General features: G+C 33.4%; 2 protein-coding genes across 2 annotated transcripts in view; one reads left to right on the forward strand and one right to left on the reverse strand.

The window, feature by feature from the left end:
• LOC111506365 (uncharacterized) overlaps positions 1-16865 on the reverse strand; it is a 440916-nt gene that overhangs the window by 256345 nt on the left and 167706 nt on the right. Inside the window, 2 exon segments of the mRNA XM_074182237.1 lie at positions 7295-7483; positions 11410-11836. Coding sequence (XP_074038338.1) covers positions 7295-7483; positions 11410-11836 — 616 coding nt within the window.
• The window catches only part of LOC111506367 (adult-specific cuticular protein ACP-22-like), a 300869-nt gene that overhangs the window by 195239 nt on the left and 88765 nt on the right, over positions 1-16865 (forward strand). The gene's annotated exons all lie outside the window — the stretch shown is intronic.

The following is a 16865-nucleotide window of genomic DNA, read 5'->3' on the forward strand; positions in this document are numbered from 1 at the left end:
AAAATTGCTGCAAACGAACTAGGATACCCAACCGCAAAGATAAGACCTGCTCCTTGATAGAGTCACATTTTCGATACGGTATCCCATTCTGGGGAGTGTGTAGTGGTAATGTTCTTCAAAGTGGTTTTGTTTCACAAAAAAGAGCATTGAGATACCTCTGTAAACTAAAATTTCGCGATTCGTGTAGATTTCACTTCGATCAACACAACATACTCACGGTAGTGTTTATATTTATACAGTGTGTCTCATAAATGAACACAAACAAAATTTCATTACAGGGAATAGATACCCCACCCGTGAAAGTAACCATCTCAAACTACCATTACCATCTTCCACTCTCGGTTGCAAAATGTACAATCACCTTTCAAATAGTATTGAAGATATACCGTCCAACGGTATATCTTCAATACTAGTTTGGAATAATTTTATGTGAATAGAATAGAATGATAAGTAGATCAAAACTATACACTTTGATTTGATATACCTTCTATCGTTTGCTATATTTTGAATTTCAAATAAATTACTGTTTTCATTCAATTCAATTTTATGTGGTAGTGACTATTTTTATACATTTATCAAATGTTATTAATTTAATTACATTTACATTTATATATACACGCTTTGTCGATAAGATGTTATTATTTTATATGAAAGCATATTTTGATTGATTGACTGATAAGATAGTCAATGAAAATTATCCCACGCGCATCTTAAAAAACGGATGCCATGACCTTGCCTTCAGATGGAACGGTCATCGCCTTCCTTGGAGCCGGTTCCCCATTTGAGTCCACTGTTCTGATTGTTCTTTTGTCTCGGGTGTAAAGTGATGGACACATATTTCATCCATGGTTAACAAACGGCGCCAGACTTTTGCTTTGCTGCTGTGAAGCTTCGCTAAACACTCAATTGAAACATCATCACAAAACTGTTTTTGTGAGCAAACGCGGCACCCATCTTGCACACAGCTTTCTCATGTCCAAATTCTCACTTTTTGAAATGTCTACTGAGTCTCTTAGCTCGCGGACTCGACGATTATTCATAGTCTAATCAACAGTTCAAAAACATGAAAAATAGAGATGAAGGTCCTAAAAATATGAGCGATAGCTCATTCGATTCGGAATCACCTCTAGAAAAATGTTTTTGAAGGATTTTAGTGCAGGTAAAAAATTGCAATTGTTATTAACAAAATTAGATTAAAAAAATGGTATTTAGTTTTTCGTTAATGACCCAAAAAATATTATTATTTAAGTAATTTTGAAAAAAAGCTCGTTGAAGAGGAGGAAATTTCCGATAAAAAAGTCCCGACTCCCGAACTCTATATCCATTATTCATAATTTTAATTTGACGTTGAAAATAGGGTTCCGCGCGTCTGTTACGGCATGCGCGTGCTGCCGCAAAAGAGAGTTTTTCAAAAGAAATATTTTTTATTAACATGAAATGTCATTTTAAGAATTTGAAAAAAATTCAGGATCTTCTTAACACTTGAATGAATCGATACCCGTAGGAAAAAAAGTTTCACCACCATTTTTCAAAAAAATTATTGATTGATTGATATTAAAAAGTATTACAATAAATTTAAAAAAAAAGTATGGCACTTTTTTATATATAGCTGTTTTAATACTTCATTTCTGCATCAGAAAAAAATATAACGTTGGTCAATATTTGTTTACAACAAATTGTTAAACTAATAAACAATTGAATAATGAATAACATTTTTTTTGCCAAACTGTTCAAAATTGTAAATTATGATTTTTCAAAAGTAAAATTATTTTTCAACTAATTATTTAAACAATCGAAATATAAAAAAATCGATTTTAAACAATTAAAAATTGAAATTGAGAAAATTAAAAAAAACATAATTATCTCTAGACAACAAAATAGCAAAAAAAAATTTTCAAAAATATTGAATTTCTCTATTTGTTTTAAACAATTTAATAAACAAAGTACGTAAAAAATGCATATCCTATGTTGATAACTACCATTGTTTAATGTGAAAACAGACATAGCTCTAAATATCAATTGAAGAAAAAAAATTTATCAACAATTTTTAGATATTTCATTTTGCAATAGTTATGAAAAAACATAATTAACAAATTAATGAATTTTCATGAACTTTTATCGCAGTATCGTATGAAGTATATATATATCAAAAGGGCTCCACGAAGTTTAAAATTCATAGGCCAATTATTTATACCTTTTATCCCATTATTTATGCCAACGGAGATTGGGAAAAAATTTGTAAGTTAACAATTGTATAACTTTTTGAAAAATGGTGATGAAACTTTTTTTTCTACGGGACTCGATTCAATAAAATGTCAAGAAGATACTAGATTTTGTTCAAATTTTTAAAATGACATTTTATGTTATAAATTTTTTTTTTCTTCTGATAAACTCTCTTTACCGGCAGCGCGCGCATGCCGTAACAGCCACATTGAACCCTATTTTCAACGTCAAATTAAAATTATAAATAATGGAGATAGAGTTTCGTGAGTCAGGATTTTTTTATCGGAAATTTCCTCCTTTTTAACGAACTTTTTCAAAATTGCCTAATATTATATTAATATTTTTTGAGTCATTAACAAAAAACTAAATACCATTTTTTTCAAATTTTATTTTGTTAATAATAATTGCAATTTTTTACCTGCACCAAAATCCTTCAGAAACATTTTTCCAGAGGTGATTCCGAATCGAAAGAGCTATCGCTCATATTTTTAGGACCTTCATCTCTATTTTTCATGTTTTTGAACTTGTTGATTAGACTATCAGTACCGATTTACGGATTTTCTTCACCCTTTCTGGAGTCTTCTTTCATTTGCTCTTCTTGGCAGCTCATACAGCCTCGTTTAAACTCTGCTATTCAATATTTTATTTTTGTGAACGAAGGAGCAGACTCATCCAGAGTAGAAACTAGTTCAGATTTTCTATTGGTTGGGCTAAGGCATTTCAAATGAAGGTATTGTACGATGAATGACCAAGTTCCTCCAATTTCACAAATTCACCAAAAACGTTCGCTGGTGATGGCTGCTAAAAGAATACTAAACAACGCAGGGTTTTCAAACTTGAAACATATGCTTTATAAATTATATGTTTTGTAATACAGTAATATTTTTCAAACAACTATCGCCATCTCTATGTCAAGCCGGGTACTTCTGAGACCACTCTGGTAATTCATCATAGTTTCATTTTCCGTCATTCTGTCTTTTGACTCACCCATCACTTGTTGATGTGTAATAATTTCTCGAAGAGTGTTGGACAACCCGAAAGACACTATGATATAGAGAGGAAGTCTGGGATTCACGAAACATTAGCTAGAGGATTGGGACAAAATAGGACGTTGGTCAAACCAAACGGAATATAATAAATCGTTTCAAGGAACATGTTTCACATTTTCGCAGACTTAAGCAGAAATTTTAGACGACATTTAAAGTCTGTTAAGGAGTTTAAATCTATGATCAATGATCAGCGACTAAGATTCCATTCCAAACAACACATTGTTCATTATTCTATTTAATAGTCACCTTCAGAAATTAGAAATCTTAGGTTCCAGAACATATACAACGTGTGAATCGAAATACTAACACAAGAACTGATACTAAGATCTCATTTAATGTCTCTCATTTGATGATCCTCAATACCTAAGGTGATGATTCTTCCAGCTGAACATTATTACACGTTAGAAGTTCCGATGCTACCATCAAGTTATATAAAATCTCCATATATATTTTATTCCATCCAATCTGTTCACAAAATCACGTTACTAGAAAAGGAGCTCATCTATTATTGAAAACTATATTGAAAGAGAAAATTAAAATGATAACATCAACATCCTGGCTGCACTTGTGGTAACGATGAATTCTGAAGGGACATAGAAACTGATCTAGGAGTATCGTGGAGACCTGGAGTGAACTGGCGGATATAACTAGATTGATTCTATACTGGGTGCCAGGACATTTATCTGTTGAATTCAACAAGAACGCTGAGTGAGTTGAACACAGATCATCAACTCCATATGTAGGCCCTGAAACAGCTGTGGAGTTATCAAAATCTCTGGTATGGAACCAGATTGGAAAGTTGGTCTCTAAGAAACATAAAGAGCTACCCTGGACCGACCGTTCGGCCGGAACAATTATAAGTCTCCTCACTAGACCATGTCCATTGAGAGGACACCTGAAGAAAAAAGGCCTATACAATGGAGACCTTAGTTGCAGGCAGTGCAACAAAGGGAGTGAAAAGTGATGTGAATGGTCACAGGAAGCAATAAATTCAAGGAATACCTGAATTATGTCCAGAAGAATATTACTCAGTCCAAATCTTGAAAAAACATATATCTCCATGTACCTTACCAAATGAATAGTATCAAATAACCGGCTTTTCAATAATTGTTTGGTTCAATGCACTTTAAATTGTTCGTTTGAGCCTTTCTGAAATCTCTACGGTCTACGGTATTGAACAATTTTACGAATGTTTTCTCTGGTGTATCATTAATGTTTATTGGGTGAAACACTCAAGTATCAGACATTGCACAAGAATAATTAGTTGTGCTAGTTCTCGCGGTTGAATGCGTTTGCAGTCATGTGATATTTAATACTTGATTATTACCTTGCACTTCATTTTATTGTGTTATTATGAAATATGGACAGTTTATTTCCATCATTATAACCAATTTTATTATTACCGAGTTCTTGAATTTTTGAGGAGCATTTTTTTCTCTTTCCACTTTAATTTCTTTTTCCATTTTGCATGACTATGCTTGATTTTCATTCTGATTTTTTTAATACAATAATTACCTTGTTTATAACAATTCATAACGTTGAAAAAGAAGATAAGACATAAATAACATGAATTGAAAGGGTTATATTTTTAGGAGAGATTAATTTTTTGGGAAAGAAAGTTTTTGGCTTTCTTCTACTCCATCTTGATACAAAAAAATGTGGGAATCTTCCAAAGAGAAGAAGAAAGTAATCAATTTGAAAATAAGTAACTCTATACATGGATGTGTAGATCATGCAAAGAAGCAACTTTCAGACACAAACTGAAAGAAAGCTCGCCTGAAACAGGTACATTCATATAAACATTGAATCATACGAAAGAAAAAAAACTTCTTTCGAAACAAATACTTCCACATGAACACTGAATTATACAGTTTGTATTCCAAACATTCGTTATGGAATGAAATTCAGATATCATTCACAGGAGTTCTACTTTAAATGGATGGTAATGAATTGCACTAACATGGAACACTGTCATCCTCACTGGTATACATCGATGTTTCGCCATTAGACATAAATTGAATATGAAGTGGAAAGTCAATGTATAGTTCTGCAAGAATACAGGTGGAATATTTTTTGAAAATTTTGTTGTTATTCAGTAATGCGGATCTATTTGAGTCAGATAAGTACATTACGTATATCTTTTTGTTCTGTGTTTCATTTTTTATGATTACGAAGTTTCATTCCGGAAGATTTTATGGATACTATCGAAGTATGGAGCAAACGTATTTTGAACATTCCCAGACTGTTTACTTCATAAAGGACGTTTGAGACTTGTATTTTCTCTTTCTATTTGTAAAAGAGGGTCAGAGGTAATAGTTTTGAATTATTGTAATCTTCACTGCAGATGTACATTGAAAAATTGTGATAAACTATGACACACTGATTAATAGAGGATCAAATCGAAGCATACATTTCTGAGCCTTGAGAGGCTCATTATATGATATACAAGATGTGTTTCTTAGATTTAACAGTGATGTGAACTTCGCTAACTTTCGTGACCAAATCACCAATTCTTGATTCAGTTATTTGCCTTTCGAATGCAATCACTGCATTGGCTACTACCAATAATTTCTTCATTATTAGCAATTGTGCTCTGCAGAATACAACCGATCACATAATATTATTGTGCCAGCGTGCATACAATATTTCAGTTAAACAAAGCAAGTGGTCAATTGAGTAGTATTGAATATATAGAATATAGGACCGAGAACTGACCTTTGAGGTACATCTGAAGTTAGTCCTTTCAAACTCGATCATTCATTCTCGACTGTCATCAGTTGAAACTAGTTCTATAGATAGGATTTGACACAAAATTATCGAAAGAAATGAATATTCCAGAATGAAATCTCGAAACATCAATCTCTCACAACGTAAATCTTCATACATTCTTCATACTTTTTGATTTCTGTCGGAGTATTGGTAGATGGGACGTTTCTGTCCTCTGTTTTGGGGCTTTGCTCACGAGATAGAGCTGTTACTAGTTAACAGATCTTTCTCATAGAGCATAGACGAATGTCGCGTTGAAATCATTCGAGTCTCAGGCTTACTATACTGTTTGGTTCAGATCTTTCCTGCACTGATGAGAGGTGATTTCAGTATGGTACTGCTGCTGGATGAACGGCAAACACCCTACTATATGTAGGTTTTGAGACAACTTACAGAATGTCAAAATACAAGTTTATACGAGTTCTCAGTTGGGTATCTCGAATACTTATCAAATACTTAAATCAGAACCAATTATCTCAATGATTTGAACAATATTATGTTTATGTTTAACATGAATCAACTTTTTTGTATTATTAGTTTTGAATGCTTACTTGTATGTTTTTCTTTCAATCATTTTATTACCTTGTTTCTGAATATTCATAACCCTGTATGTTACATATGTTGTTAAGTTTTCGGATATCCCCCCTATATTTAGTTATAATCACAAACATATGTCAGAATATATTTCGGATTTAGCAACACCCCATATCTATTTATTTCCTCGCGCATATCGTCAAGAGGACTAGTCAAAAAATTGCTTTCCGCGATGGACGAACAACGGTTTGAGTTTGACAGTACGAATGTAAACGTGCGAGCTGGTGGTGCTATCGAGTATCTAGAAGCCAAGGTGCCGATTTACTTGTGCTCCTTCATGTCCACAAAGCAATCAACCCTCTAAAGTCCACTATTCGCTGCTGATGCATCGCGGATGCATCCCCTTCACCCGGAAGCTGTAGAATAAGAGTAGGTAAGGTGGAAACCTTTGACGATTGGATCCCAGATTTTGGGGATACATGCCTAACTCAATCAATTCCGCAACATATGTAGTATATCATTTAATATTCGATTTGTCAGTTTCATCTTTTCTTGTGTAGATACACTTTCCTTGGTTGGGGGAAGAGTGAGATCCACCTCTGTGTCACTCGTGACATGGTTAGAAATCAAATTCAGCCATTTGATAGGTCCCTATTTTATTTGTTAGTATCAAGTATTTTTTTTGTTGTCCACTTTAATGTATATTGAAACATGTAACTTACCGTATTGGTTGCTATTTTTCAGAAGTTCTCTCCTATTCTCCACTGTTTCTTCTAGTTCTCGTAAATCTGCTGCTAGAATAGCAAGAGCGAGGCACTGTTCTAGCTGCGTCTTCCTCCTGTTGAAGGTCGCCTCCAAGATCTGTCTCTTCAAGTGTAACTCATCCAGCCATCCCTGTACTTGCGATATGGCTGAAAATATTGAATGGAACAGTCTTCGAATGTAGAATGACATTTGATTCAGTTGGCACTTGGCGGGATTGGAAATAGAGACTGAGACCTGGTTAATGTGCTCTACTAACCCTAACATTCGTGTTGGCTGTTGTTCAGTATACGATCAAAAAGGTCAGTGCCAGTTGTACGATTTGGAATCCTACGTCAATTTTCAGTAATGTTTATGCAGAAATCAAAATAATGTGAAATGGAGCTATACATGATGCAATCTCGTTTGAATTTTTTTATAATTTTTTCGTCAGTAGTTTTTTCAAACTCGGGTCAAAAGAATTGATCGCGACGTCACTGACATTCGATATGAAATTGACAACACCGCAAATTTGGTCAAAAATGCATTTCTTTATATAATATAACTCCTAAAGATATTAAAAAATCAATTACTCAAAACTCTAGACAGATCTAAAGAACATATTTTGAAATAAGTTGACAATTCTATAGTTGCAAATATGTTTATTTGTTGTATCATTCTCAGTATGTTCTATCAATTTAAATTTTTCAACAAAACACAGGAGAATCCTTAAGGCGCTCCAAGAGCGGTGCCTGTGCGAAGGTAGTGATTCATATTGGATTTGAATTGCTGGAGATTAAATCCATTTGGAAAAACGTTCTCGGTAAATTATTCCCACATAAACGCAGTTCTTCAAATGAAAGAGTCTTTGAACAGGGAAGTTCGAGGTGTGCTGAGTTGAACCTCAAAACGTATATTTGATATGTACCGCTCTTGGTGGAATCAACTGTGCCAAGTCACTAGAACACCTGCCGTGAAAGTATATAGAAGAGAGACAAATCTCCAACCGTGCTTTGATGTTCCAGATTAACAAGGTTGCAAGTGATGTTCGCGTCTCCAATCGGGCAGATGGTTCTTTTCTGGATGGAATTCAGCAGTTTCAGGGTATGCTTAGGGGCGGAGCTTAATACATGAGAACAATATTCCAAAAAAGGTCTGATCTGAGCTTTATAAAGCATCAAAAGTTGCTAAGGTTTGTAAAGTTTTCTGGTTTGGAACAGTGTTCCAAGCTTTTGGAAAGAAACCTTTGCAATTTCAGCGACATGATTGTGCCAAGACATATTGGTGTCCATTTTAACCCCCAACAAACTTATCGAAGCAGAAAGCGGAATTGTCTCTTCTGATCCTATTCGTAGATATTTATCTTCTTGGAGGCAACCTATGCTTGGGTTATTTTTGATATTCTTATCAAAGGAATGAAACATGAATGATTTTATTGGTTGAGGATTACTTGAACACCAATTTTGAGTCAGAATGTTAGCCACGAAAATAATATTTCTATTTGAAACCTACGTATAATAATAAAATTCCATGTGAAATTCGGGACTGAATGTTGATGTTTGAAATAATATAAGTTAACCAATTGGACATTTAATTCAAATTTAAATTCAAATCTTATTGAGTTCTTTTTCCTGTTAACATTAACGAATCAGACGAGTCTTGAAGAAAGAAAGAAGAAAACCACACATTATAAAATCACATAAACACAGAAATATCAATATGAAAAAAAGAAAAAAAAATGAACATGAAAACAAATTGGAAACCAATTGTATAGGAAAATAATCAGCTTGTTCACTCTTGGAAGTAATTTATGGATTCATTCATAGTCTAATCAACAAGTTTAAAAACATGCAAAATAGAGATAAAGGTCCTAAAAATATGAGCGATAGCTCATTCGATTCGGAATCACCTCTAGAAAAATGTTTTTGAAGGATTGCTACAGACATTGTCCATTTGTTTACACCAAGAGAGATGTTGATCAAGGACTGTATCCAGAAATTTTGTGTCGCGTGATATGTAAATATATTGCGCTCAAACTATATAACTGGATTTGAAGGTGTTCTGTATTTGTTGTGGTACTCTACACAAGCAGTCTCAATGATTGATAATTAGTTTATTTTCGAAGCACCAGTTTATGAATTCCTCAAGGAAAATTTGTATTTTTTGTTTTAGTTTATTTTCGGTTATATCTGAAACAAGTATTCATGTGTCGTCGGCATACATCAGAACTTTTCCCCATTCTATTTGATCAGGAAGATCATTTATATAAAATTATCCTCCTCCTAGTTTTGAACGTATTTTGCAATTTTTTTTGTTTTTGTTTTTGTTCCTTTACTCAAGTTGAAGTAAGATACTCGTACATTCTCCGCAATTCCTTGTAATATATTCTATATTTGAATAAAGAAAAAATAATTGAAACTTTCTATGTTTTTTACCATTTCAATTTATAACTAACGTTACTGCAGGTTCGTCCTATAAGGACATCTTCAAACTTATACAATTAACTTCATTTATTACAAAGCGGTCTTAGCAAAAACGATTGAATACTTCATTATCAAACACATTATATGGTGAATTGTATCCAGATCATTACGCAATATTATAAATGGATATTTTGAAATGACTACACAATTATAAACAAAAGTCATAAGAAAGTCAAAATGGAATGCATTGTATGTGATGAAGTTGGCCGATGAAAATCCATAACTTATTCAAGTAACTATTTAATATGAGATTTCGTCAAGCTATACAATAGCTTGATAAAGCTATTATGCAGAGGGGCTATCGCCCCCCTACGAACAAAAACCATTTAATGTCGGAAACAATTCATCTAGGAGCAATGTGAAGTGGTTTTCCATATGAGAAACACTCACAAGAAAATTAGATACGTGCAAGTATTCTCCATACATGATATGAATTTGTTACTTATCGTTGAAATCCAAACAGACTGAAATGAACAACGTATGCAGAGTCAATTTCCTGGATTTTATTTGCTCTCCGTACAATACACATGATTTTCTCATTATCTGCTTCGTCGCCACGAATTTTTTTCATGTCCTGAAATCGAAAGTCGACTTTTGTGTTCATCTATTTTTTTAGTCATTGAATGTAGGAGACAGAAATATATTTTGCTCTTTTTCTTTGACTTTCAGTTCGGGAGCATGTTATTTTCCAATAGAGTACCTTTGTTTTCTTACGAAAAAAAAAATATGTGTTACATGTGACAATGTCGACATACTTTAAAAATGGACACCAATATGTCTTGGCACAATCATGCCGCTGGAATTGCGAAGGCTGCTTCTCAAAAGCATGGAACACTGTTCCGAACCAGAAAACTGTACACACTTCAGCAACTTTTGATGCTTTATGAAGCTCAGATCAGACCTTCTTTGGAGTATTATTCTCATGTATGAAGCTCCCCTCCAAACATACCCTGATACTGCTGGATTTCATCCAGAAAAGAACCATCCGCCTGATTGGAGACGGGAACATCACTTGCAAACTTGATAATCTGCACAGGCAATGCTCTAAGAGCGCCTCAAGGATTTTTCTGTAGTGTTCTGTCCTTGAAAAAAAACCAAGCTACATTAAACAAATGGAAGCTGATATTGAATCTAGTAGGTAATGAAATGACATAAATGAAAACAAACCTTACTGACCGTGTATGAATTGAAGAGTGTAACCATTGGGAATTAGACTCGGAATCAGATTCATTATATGGTTAATTCACTTTGAGCCTTTTTAGATGTATTGTTATGTTTGCTCTTGGGTGAAATGTACATATAAACGTGAGCCAATGCTCAAATCTGACTTTTTTTGGCATGAATTTCATGTATCTAACAGAGATAGATGAAAAGGTAGTGAAAGCATCTGTTTACGTTCATGCATTCTATTCAATGAGATCACTATTGTTTTTTTTTTGTTCTTTGTAGAGATCGTTGAATCTGGAAAATAGTTAAAGGAGAGTTTTGCTGAGACTATTATACAGAGAAAAATCCCCAGTTTATTGAAACCAAATTATACTTCTAGACTGATAGGCTGAAAATATTCAAGACTAATTAAGTAATTTATCATCACAATGAGGAAAGATGATTACCTTTTTTTACAGAGCTTCGAATTCGATCGGGTCTCGAGTCTATAGTACCTTCTGCCCCAAGATCCTTTAGTTTTGCTAGTAGAGAATTTCCCGCTTGCAGTGCCCCCATGAGCGACTCTAGCAAAGCTCTTCGCTGCTCGTGTATTGTCGTCAGGAACTCCTTCACCACCTCTATCTCTATCGGTACTACGGTGTCTTTGCAGGAAGTCTCCAACGCGTCCATTTTTTCAAAAAATTCTTGTGCTTTCGTGTGGTAGAGGACGTTCAGGTCCAGAATATGTTTACGAAGCTCTAGGTTGGAGTTGATGTCCTTCCATGCTCTGCCGAGAGATTCTGCCATTGCTGCGTAGACTTCTGCTCTGGGTTTTTGAGTTGCTATCAGCTGGTCCGCTTGACGAAGAAGTTCTTCGACGGGGCTTTGTTTGTTCTGGAAAAGGATTGACATATGTTAAGGACCTTTTACGATAATTAAGAATGGACACGTTTGAAAGTTCAAAGTTCGCTGTGAATAACGGAAATAATGATAAATATTAATTAATTTTCATAGCTTTCTGTTGATATAGGTTGTTCTTTAGTCAGTATTCGTTTGGTTTTCACAGGCATTATATCAGCTTCACCTGTATGAATGTATGTTTGTTTGTAACTCTCAAGCTCGGGATCTGTATTGACAGAATTATCGTCATTATTGCTTTATCTATTCGCGGGCAGATGGCGTTGTACGTAACTTCCTTGATATTTCTTGATCTATTCGTGGGCAGATGGCGTTGTACGTAACTATCGACATAATTGCTTGATCTATTCGCGGGCAGATGGCCCTGTACATAACCTCCTTGATAGGTTGTTCGAAAGAAAATGAAAATAAAAAATGATACATTTTAAAATCTAATTCGAAAGCAAACCAGAATATGGATTTCAACAATGAAAACGTTATCGTAAAATATAGACCTAAAAAATTCAGTTACTTAAATTTTTCATAAATATAGTTTAAAAAACTGAAAAACATGCTTTCGTAGCATATGAAACTAAAAAGTAAAAAATACATTTAGTTTAGAAAAACTAAAAAACACGCTTTTGAAGGAAAACGAACTAAAAAGTTGAAAATACTTTTTTTATAAGCTTATAACAATAACGATCGAAAAATACTAGTATTATTGTGAAAAAAGTGTGGGCGCTTTGTGCCATATTTTTTCTATATCTAGCGCCCACGGTTTTTTCACAATAATACTAGCATTTTTCGATCGTTATTGTTCTAAGCTTATTTAAAAAAAAAAAATTAACTTTTCAGTTCGATGTTCTTCACAAGCGTGTTTTTTAGTTTTTTTAAACTATATTTATTATTAACTTTGGTCACAGCTTTTTGGATGAACTGAATTCAGTATTATGGTATTTATGAACAAAAATATCGCTAATGAATGTTATTGACATTCGACTACTAAAAATTGTCGTAGTATCCCTCAAAATATGGAATAAATATTTTGAATTCGAATGCTTTGTTTCTAGGTTCTAGTTCCGGCCAGAAAAAGGAAACAATGCTATAAGCATATCTGAATTTACGAAATAGCTAACTAGAGCTTGAATATTGACAAGACACAGCTGAGGAGAATCTTTCCAAAGAGAGATACTATCTATATGAATTTTAAACTTTCCATTGCGAAGTCTTCCATTTATTGTTCAAAAACTGAATATAACGCACGGAAGAAACTGAAGCATCAGATGAGGAGAAATTAAGAGTCTGAGGAAAAAGAAGCAGCAAATCACTTAACAAATGCCTTTTCACATTTCATAAAGAAACATTCTAAGCCTATACCTACCAGAATTTATGAGCATTTTCCAAAAATGTCTTTCTTTTTCTAGATATCCCGGATGAAAGAAACCAACTTTTGTTGAATATACGAATTTATAGTTTTCATGTTGCTGTGATGGCAAATACTAGTTGATGAAGTTCCATTATGGACATTTACTAGAGCAACAGTTCAAAGTTATCATATATGATGTTACTTCATTAAAAATACTGATAGTTTTCATGCTTTTCTATTTATTGAATACAACTGAGTGAAATGCATGAATTTATCCTTATTTTCAGTAGGTCTGAGCGGGGAAGAAGTTAACCGTAGACTTCAGCATACAGTTTTGAGAAAAAAACTTCTTATCTTTTTATTTATTCACTTGTTCTGAAATGTCGATAACTATTCTTGGAAAAATATGCAGATCATATTCAGATGTTTTTTTCAGATACAAACAGACCCTTGTATATATACAAGTCTGTAGACTGTATCGAGAAGAGATACATAAGTATAAGCAAATAATATTTATTTCCTGCTCTGATGAGGGGTAACAATTCGAATAATTTCAGTATAGTCCCGCTGCTGGATGAACAAGAAACATCTGCGAGACTAACCTCTATGAGGTGTCTTGCATAAATATCTGTCAGATGTAATTCAATATCCAGCGTGGTATTAGCCGGGAAAGTAGTTGTTTTCCGGCAGGCATTCACCAGAACCTACTGTGTAGGTGATTCGGGAGACATGAATACTTCGAGATTTTGTTTTGAAATATTCATTTACTTCCATTTATCACATTAGATTAATACTGTCTTCTCTTTGATTGATCACATTACACTTTTTTCATAAATAAAACACAAATTTTCACATTTTTTTATGTGTTTCTTAAGGTATATACTTAAGGAACAGACCAGCCAACAAAATGTTGGCAACATGTTGATATTGGTGTGATCAACCTGTATACCATCAACTAGCAACTTCAGGCGACATGACATTTATGAAATTTATTGCCCATTGTTTGCATCCATGTTTTCCATTTCACATGGAGAACATCGCTCAGTCTATACGGTGTTGTCAACAAGTGGTGTCGCTAGTGACCATTTTCACTACAATCTACATCTAGCAGGTACGTTTTATGTGGATATTTTTATTAGAAAAATTCTAAGAATGTAGTTCGTTGTTATTCTATTGAGCAGAAAAAATTATATGGAAATATGTACAAAAGAGCTGGTGATAGAGTTAATTGGAATGGTCGAAGCTAATCCCGCCTTGTGAATCATTGAAATTGTGGAAAGAGCTACTATGGTTCAAAAGTAAATCTGACATTAAGTTGTTGTCATAGTTGTCCAATTTGGCAAAAACTGTCTCTGACACAACTTCTTTTTCGTTTTTGGGCGTGGGTAGCTATAATGTTGGAAGCAGCACTAGCACCAGCAGCAGCAGCAGTGTTCGGTTCCATTTTCGCTTCAAAACTGAATTTGGTCTGGACAGGCAAGTAGTTTTAGTTTAGACGAACAAACTCTTGAAAATGTGTATCTGGATACAAGTTGCTGTGTCCAACAAATATGATAGATAGATAGATAATTTATTGGTGTTTTATACATTCATCAGTATTTATACAAGTTAATAGATACATATTAATAAAATTAGCGTATGTTAGACATCTATTAATATTCACATTCACATCTGAGTTATGTCGACGAGCAAACTCAAAAAAAGCGGTAAAATTTTAAATTGGGTATTATGAAACAACGATAAGTGTTTATATGGTTGAAGAACTTATATTACAGTGCAGGAATTCTTCGGTGCTGGAGAAGGCGTTTATTATTAAAAAATATATCCTTATTTTGAATATGTTATTAGGTAGATATCTTATTTTTCGTGGTAATTTATTGTAATGTTTCACAGCCCAAAAATTTGGTCCACTTTGACATCTTTTTTTCATGATATAGAGAGAAGGAAAGGATAGTATTTTAAATGTATTGAATGAATTTCGATATTCATCTATGTAGTCGATATTGTCTAATATTCTAATTGCTTTTCGTTGGTGTCGGAATATTCTATCACAATCTGTTGCATATCCCCAAGCGACAATACTATAAAAAATAATGGATTCATACAATGAAAAATATGCCGTTCGAAGAGTTGCTTTTGAAACTTGTCTGGAGAGGTTTTTTAGTAAAAATAGATTTCTCATGAGTCTCTTTGATAGTTTATTTATGAGATGATCCCATTTTAACACATTGTCAAAATGGAAATTCCCAAAAATTTCACACTACTTTGCTAATTTGAGTAATTTTCTATATTTCTTATCTAATTCGTTAGCTTTGAACCACCTTTCAGTTTGTGATTGTACTTCAGAGAATAATATAAGTACCTCATCTAGAGTTTTAGCATTTGTTTGGATTATACTATCATCTGTATATAAAATATATGATATCGTGTTCTCTCGATATGGTAGGTCATTAATGAAAATTATGAATAATAGAGGTCCCAAAATTGATTCTTGCGGTACACCAGTTATAATTTTTTTTCTTGTCGATAGAGAATTGCCCACTTCCACAGTTTTAAATCGATTTTCTAAGTATGAGTTGATCAACTTTATACTGTTGTCGGAAAAATTATATAGTTTTAATTCATTCAAGAGAATTTCATGTGACACACAATCAAATGCTTTGCTCAGATCACAAAAAGTTATTTCTGTATACTCTAGTTTTTCAGAAGTTGTTGTTATTTTGTTGCTAAGATCTAGTATCGCCATTTTAGTGTTTCTACCCTTTCGGAATCCATACTGGCAGTCTGTGAAGATGTTATAATTCGCAAAATGATGTACAATTTTTAGAGCTATACATTTTTCGAATATTTTTGATATTATTGGTAGCCGAAATATTGGTCTGTTTGTAGAATCATTTGTTGTTGTTGCCAATATCCATCAACATGTTAATAATAATAATAGTAATAATAGCCTTTATTGTCCAACAGTTTCCCATTTACAGGACAATATTAAAGAATAACAAAACATAAAATGGTGTGTATGAGTAAATTAATAATAATATTTAGTAGTAACAATAATGAAAATAACATATCAAAAATTAACGAAATATCGATATAACAATGCTGTTTAATTTTTCATCACCGAGATGAGTTCCTTGATGGAACACGAATGAATGTCAATTCGATTGCTAATTTTATTGAATTCGCTACACATTATATAAAGTGGAGATTTCAATTGCATATTTGTTCTTATTCTTGGAAGTTTGAAAGTTGCATGATTTCGAGAAAAATATGAAGGAACATTGATATTAATCAGGCTGAGCCGACTGGGAGAGTCAATAAGGCCATTCAAGATTTTATACAAAAATATAACAAATGCACAATTTCTTCTGCACTCTAAGCTGTCAATATCGACCCTCATGCATAATTCCTCATTGTTTGTTCCCCTTTCAGTATATGTACCATCTATTTTGAAGATGAGAAATTTCAAAAATCTTTTTTGAACGCCCTCAATGGCTGCTTTATGACACTCGTAAAAAGGGGACCAGACAATACTAGCATATTCAAGTTTTGATCGTACATTAGAAAAATACAGTAGTTTCAATGCTTTGATGTTGGTGAAATTTCTACAGTTTCTCATTATGAAACCGTATGTCTTCAGTGCTTGGGAGACTTTTAAGG

Source organism: Leptinotarsa decemlineata, unplaced genomic scaffold, assembly GCF_025532065.1.
Source record: "Leptinotarsa decemlineata unplaced genomic scaffold, Ldec_3_MD MMD2_tig00026328_RagTag_RagTag, whole genome shotgun sequence".
Classification (NCBI taxonomy): Eukaryota; Metazoa; Arthropoda; class Insecta; order Coleoptera; family Chrysomelidae; genus Leptinotarsa; species Leptinotarsa decemlineata.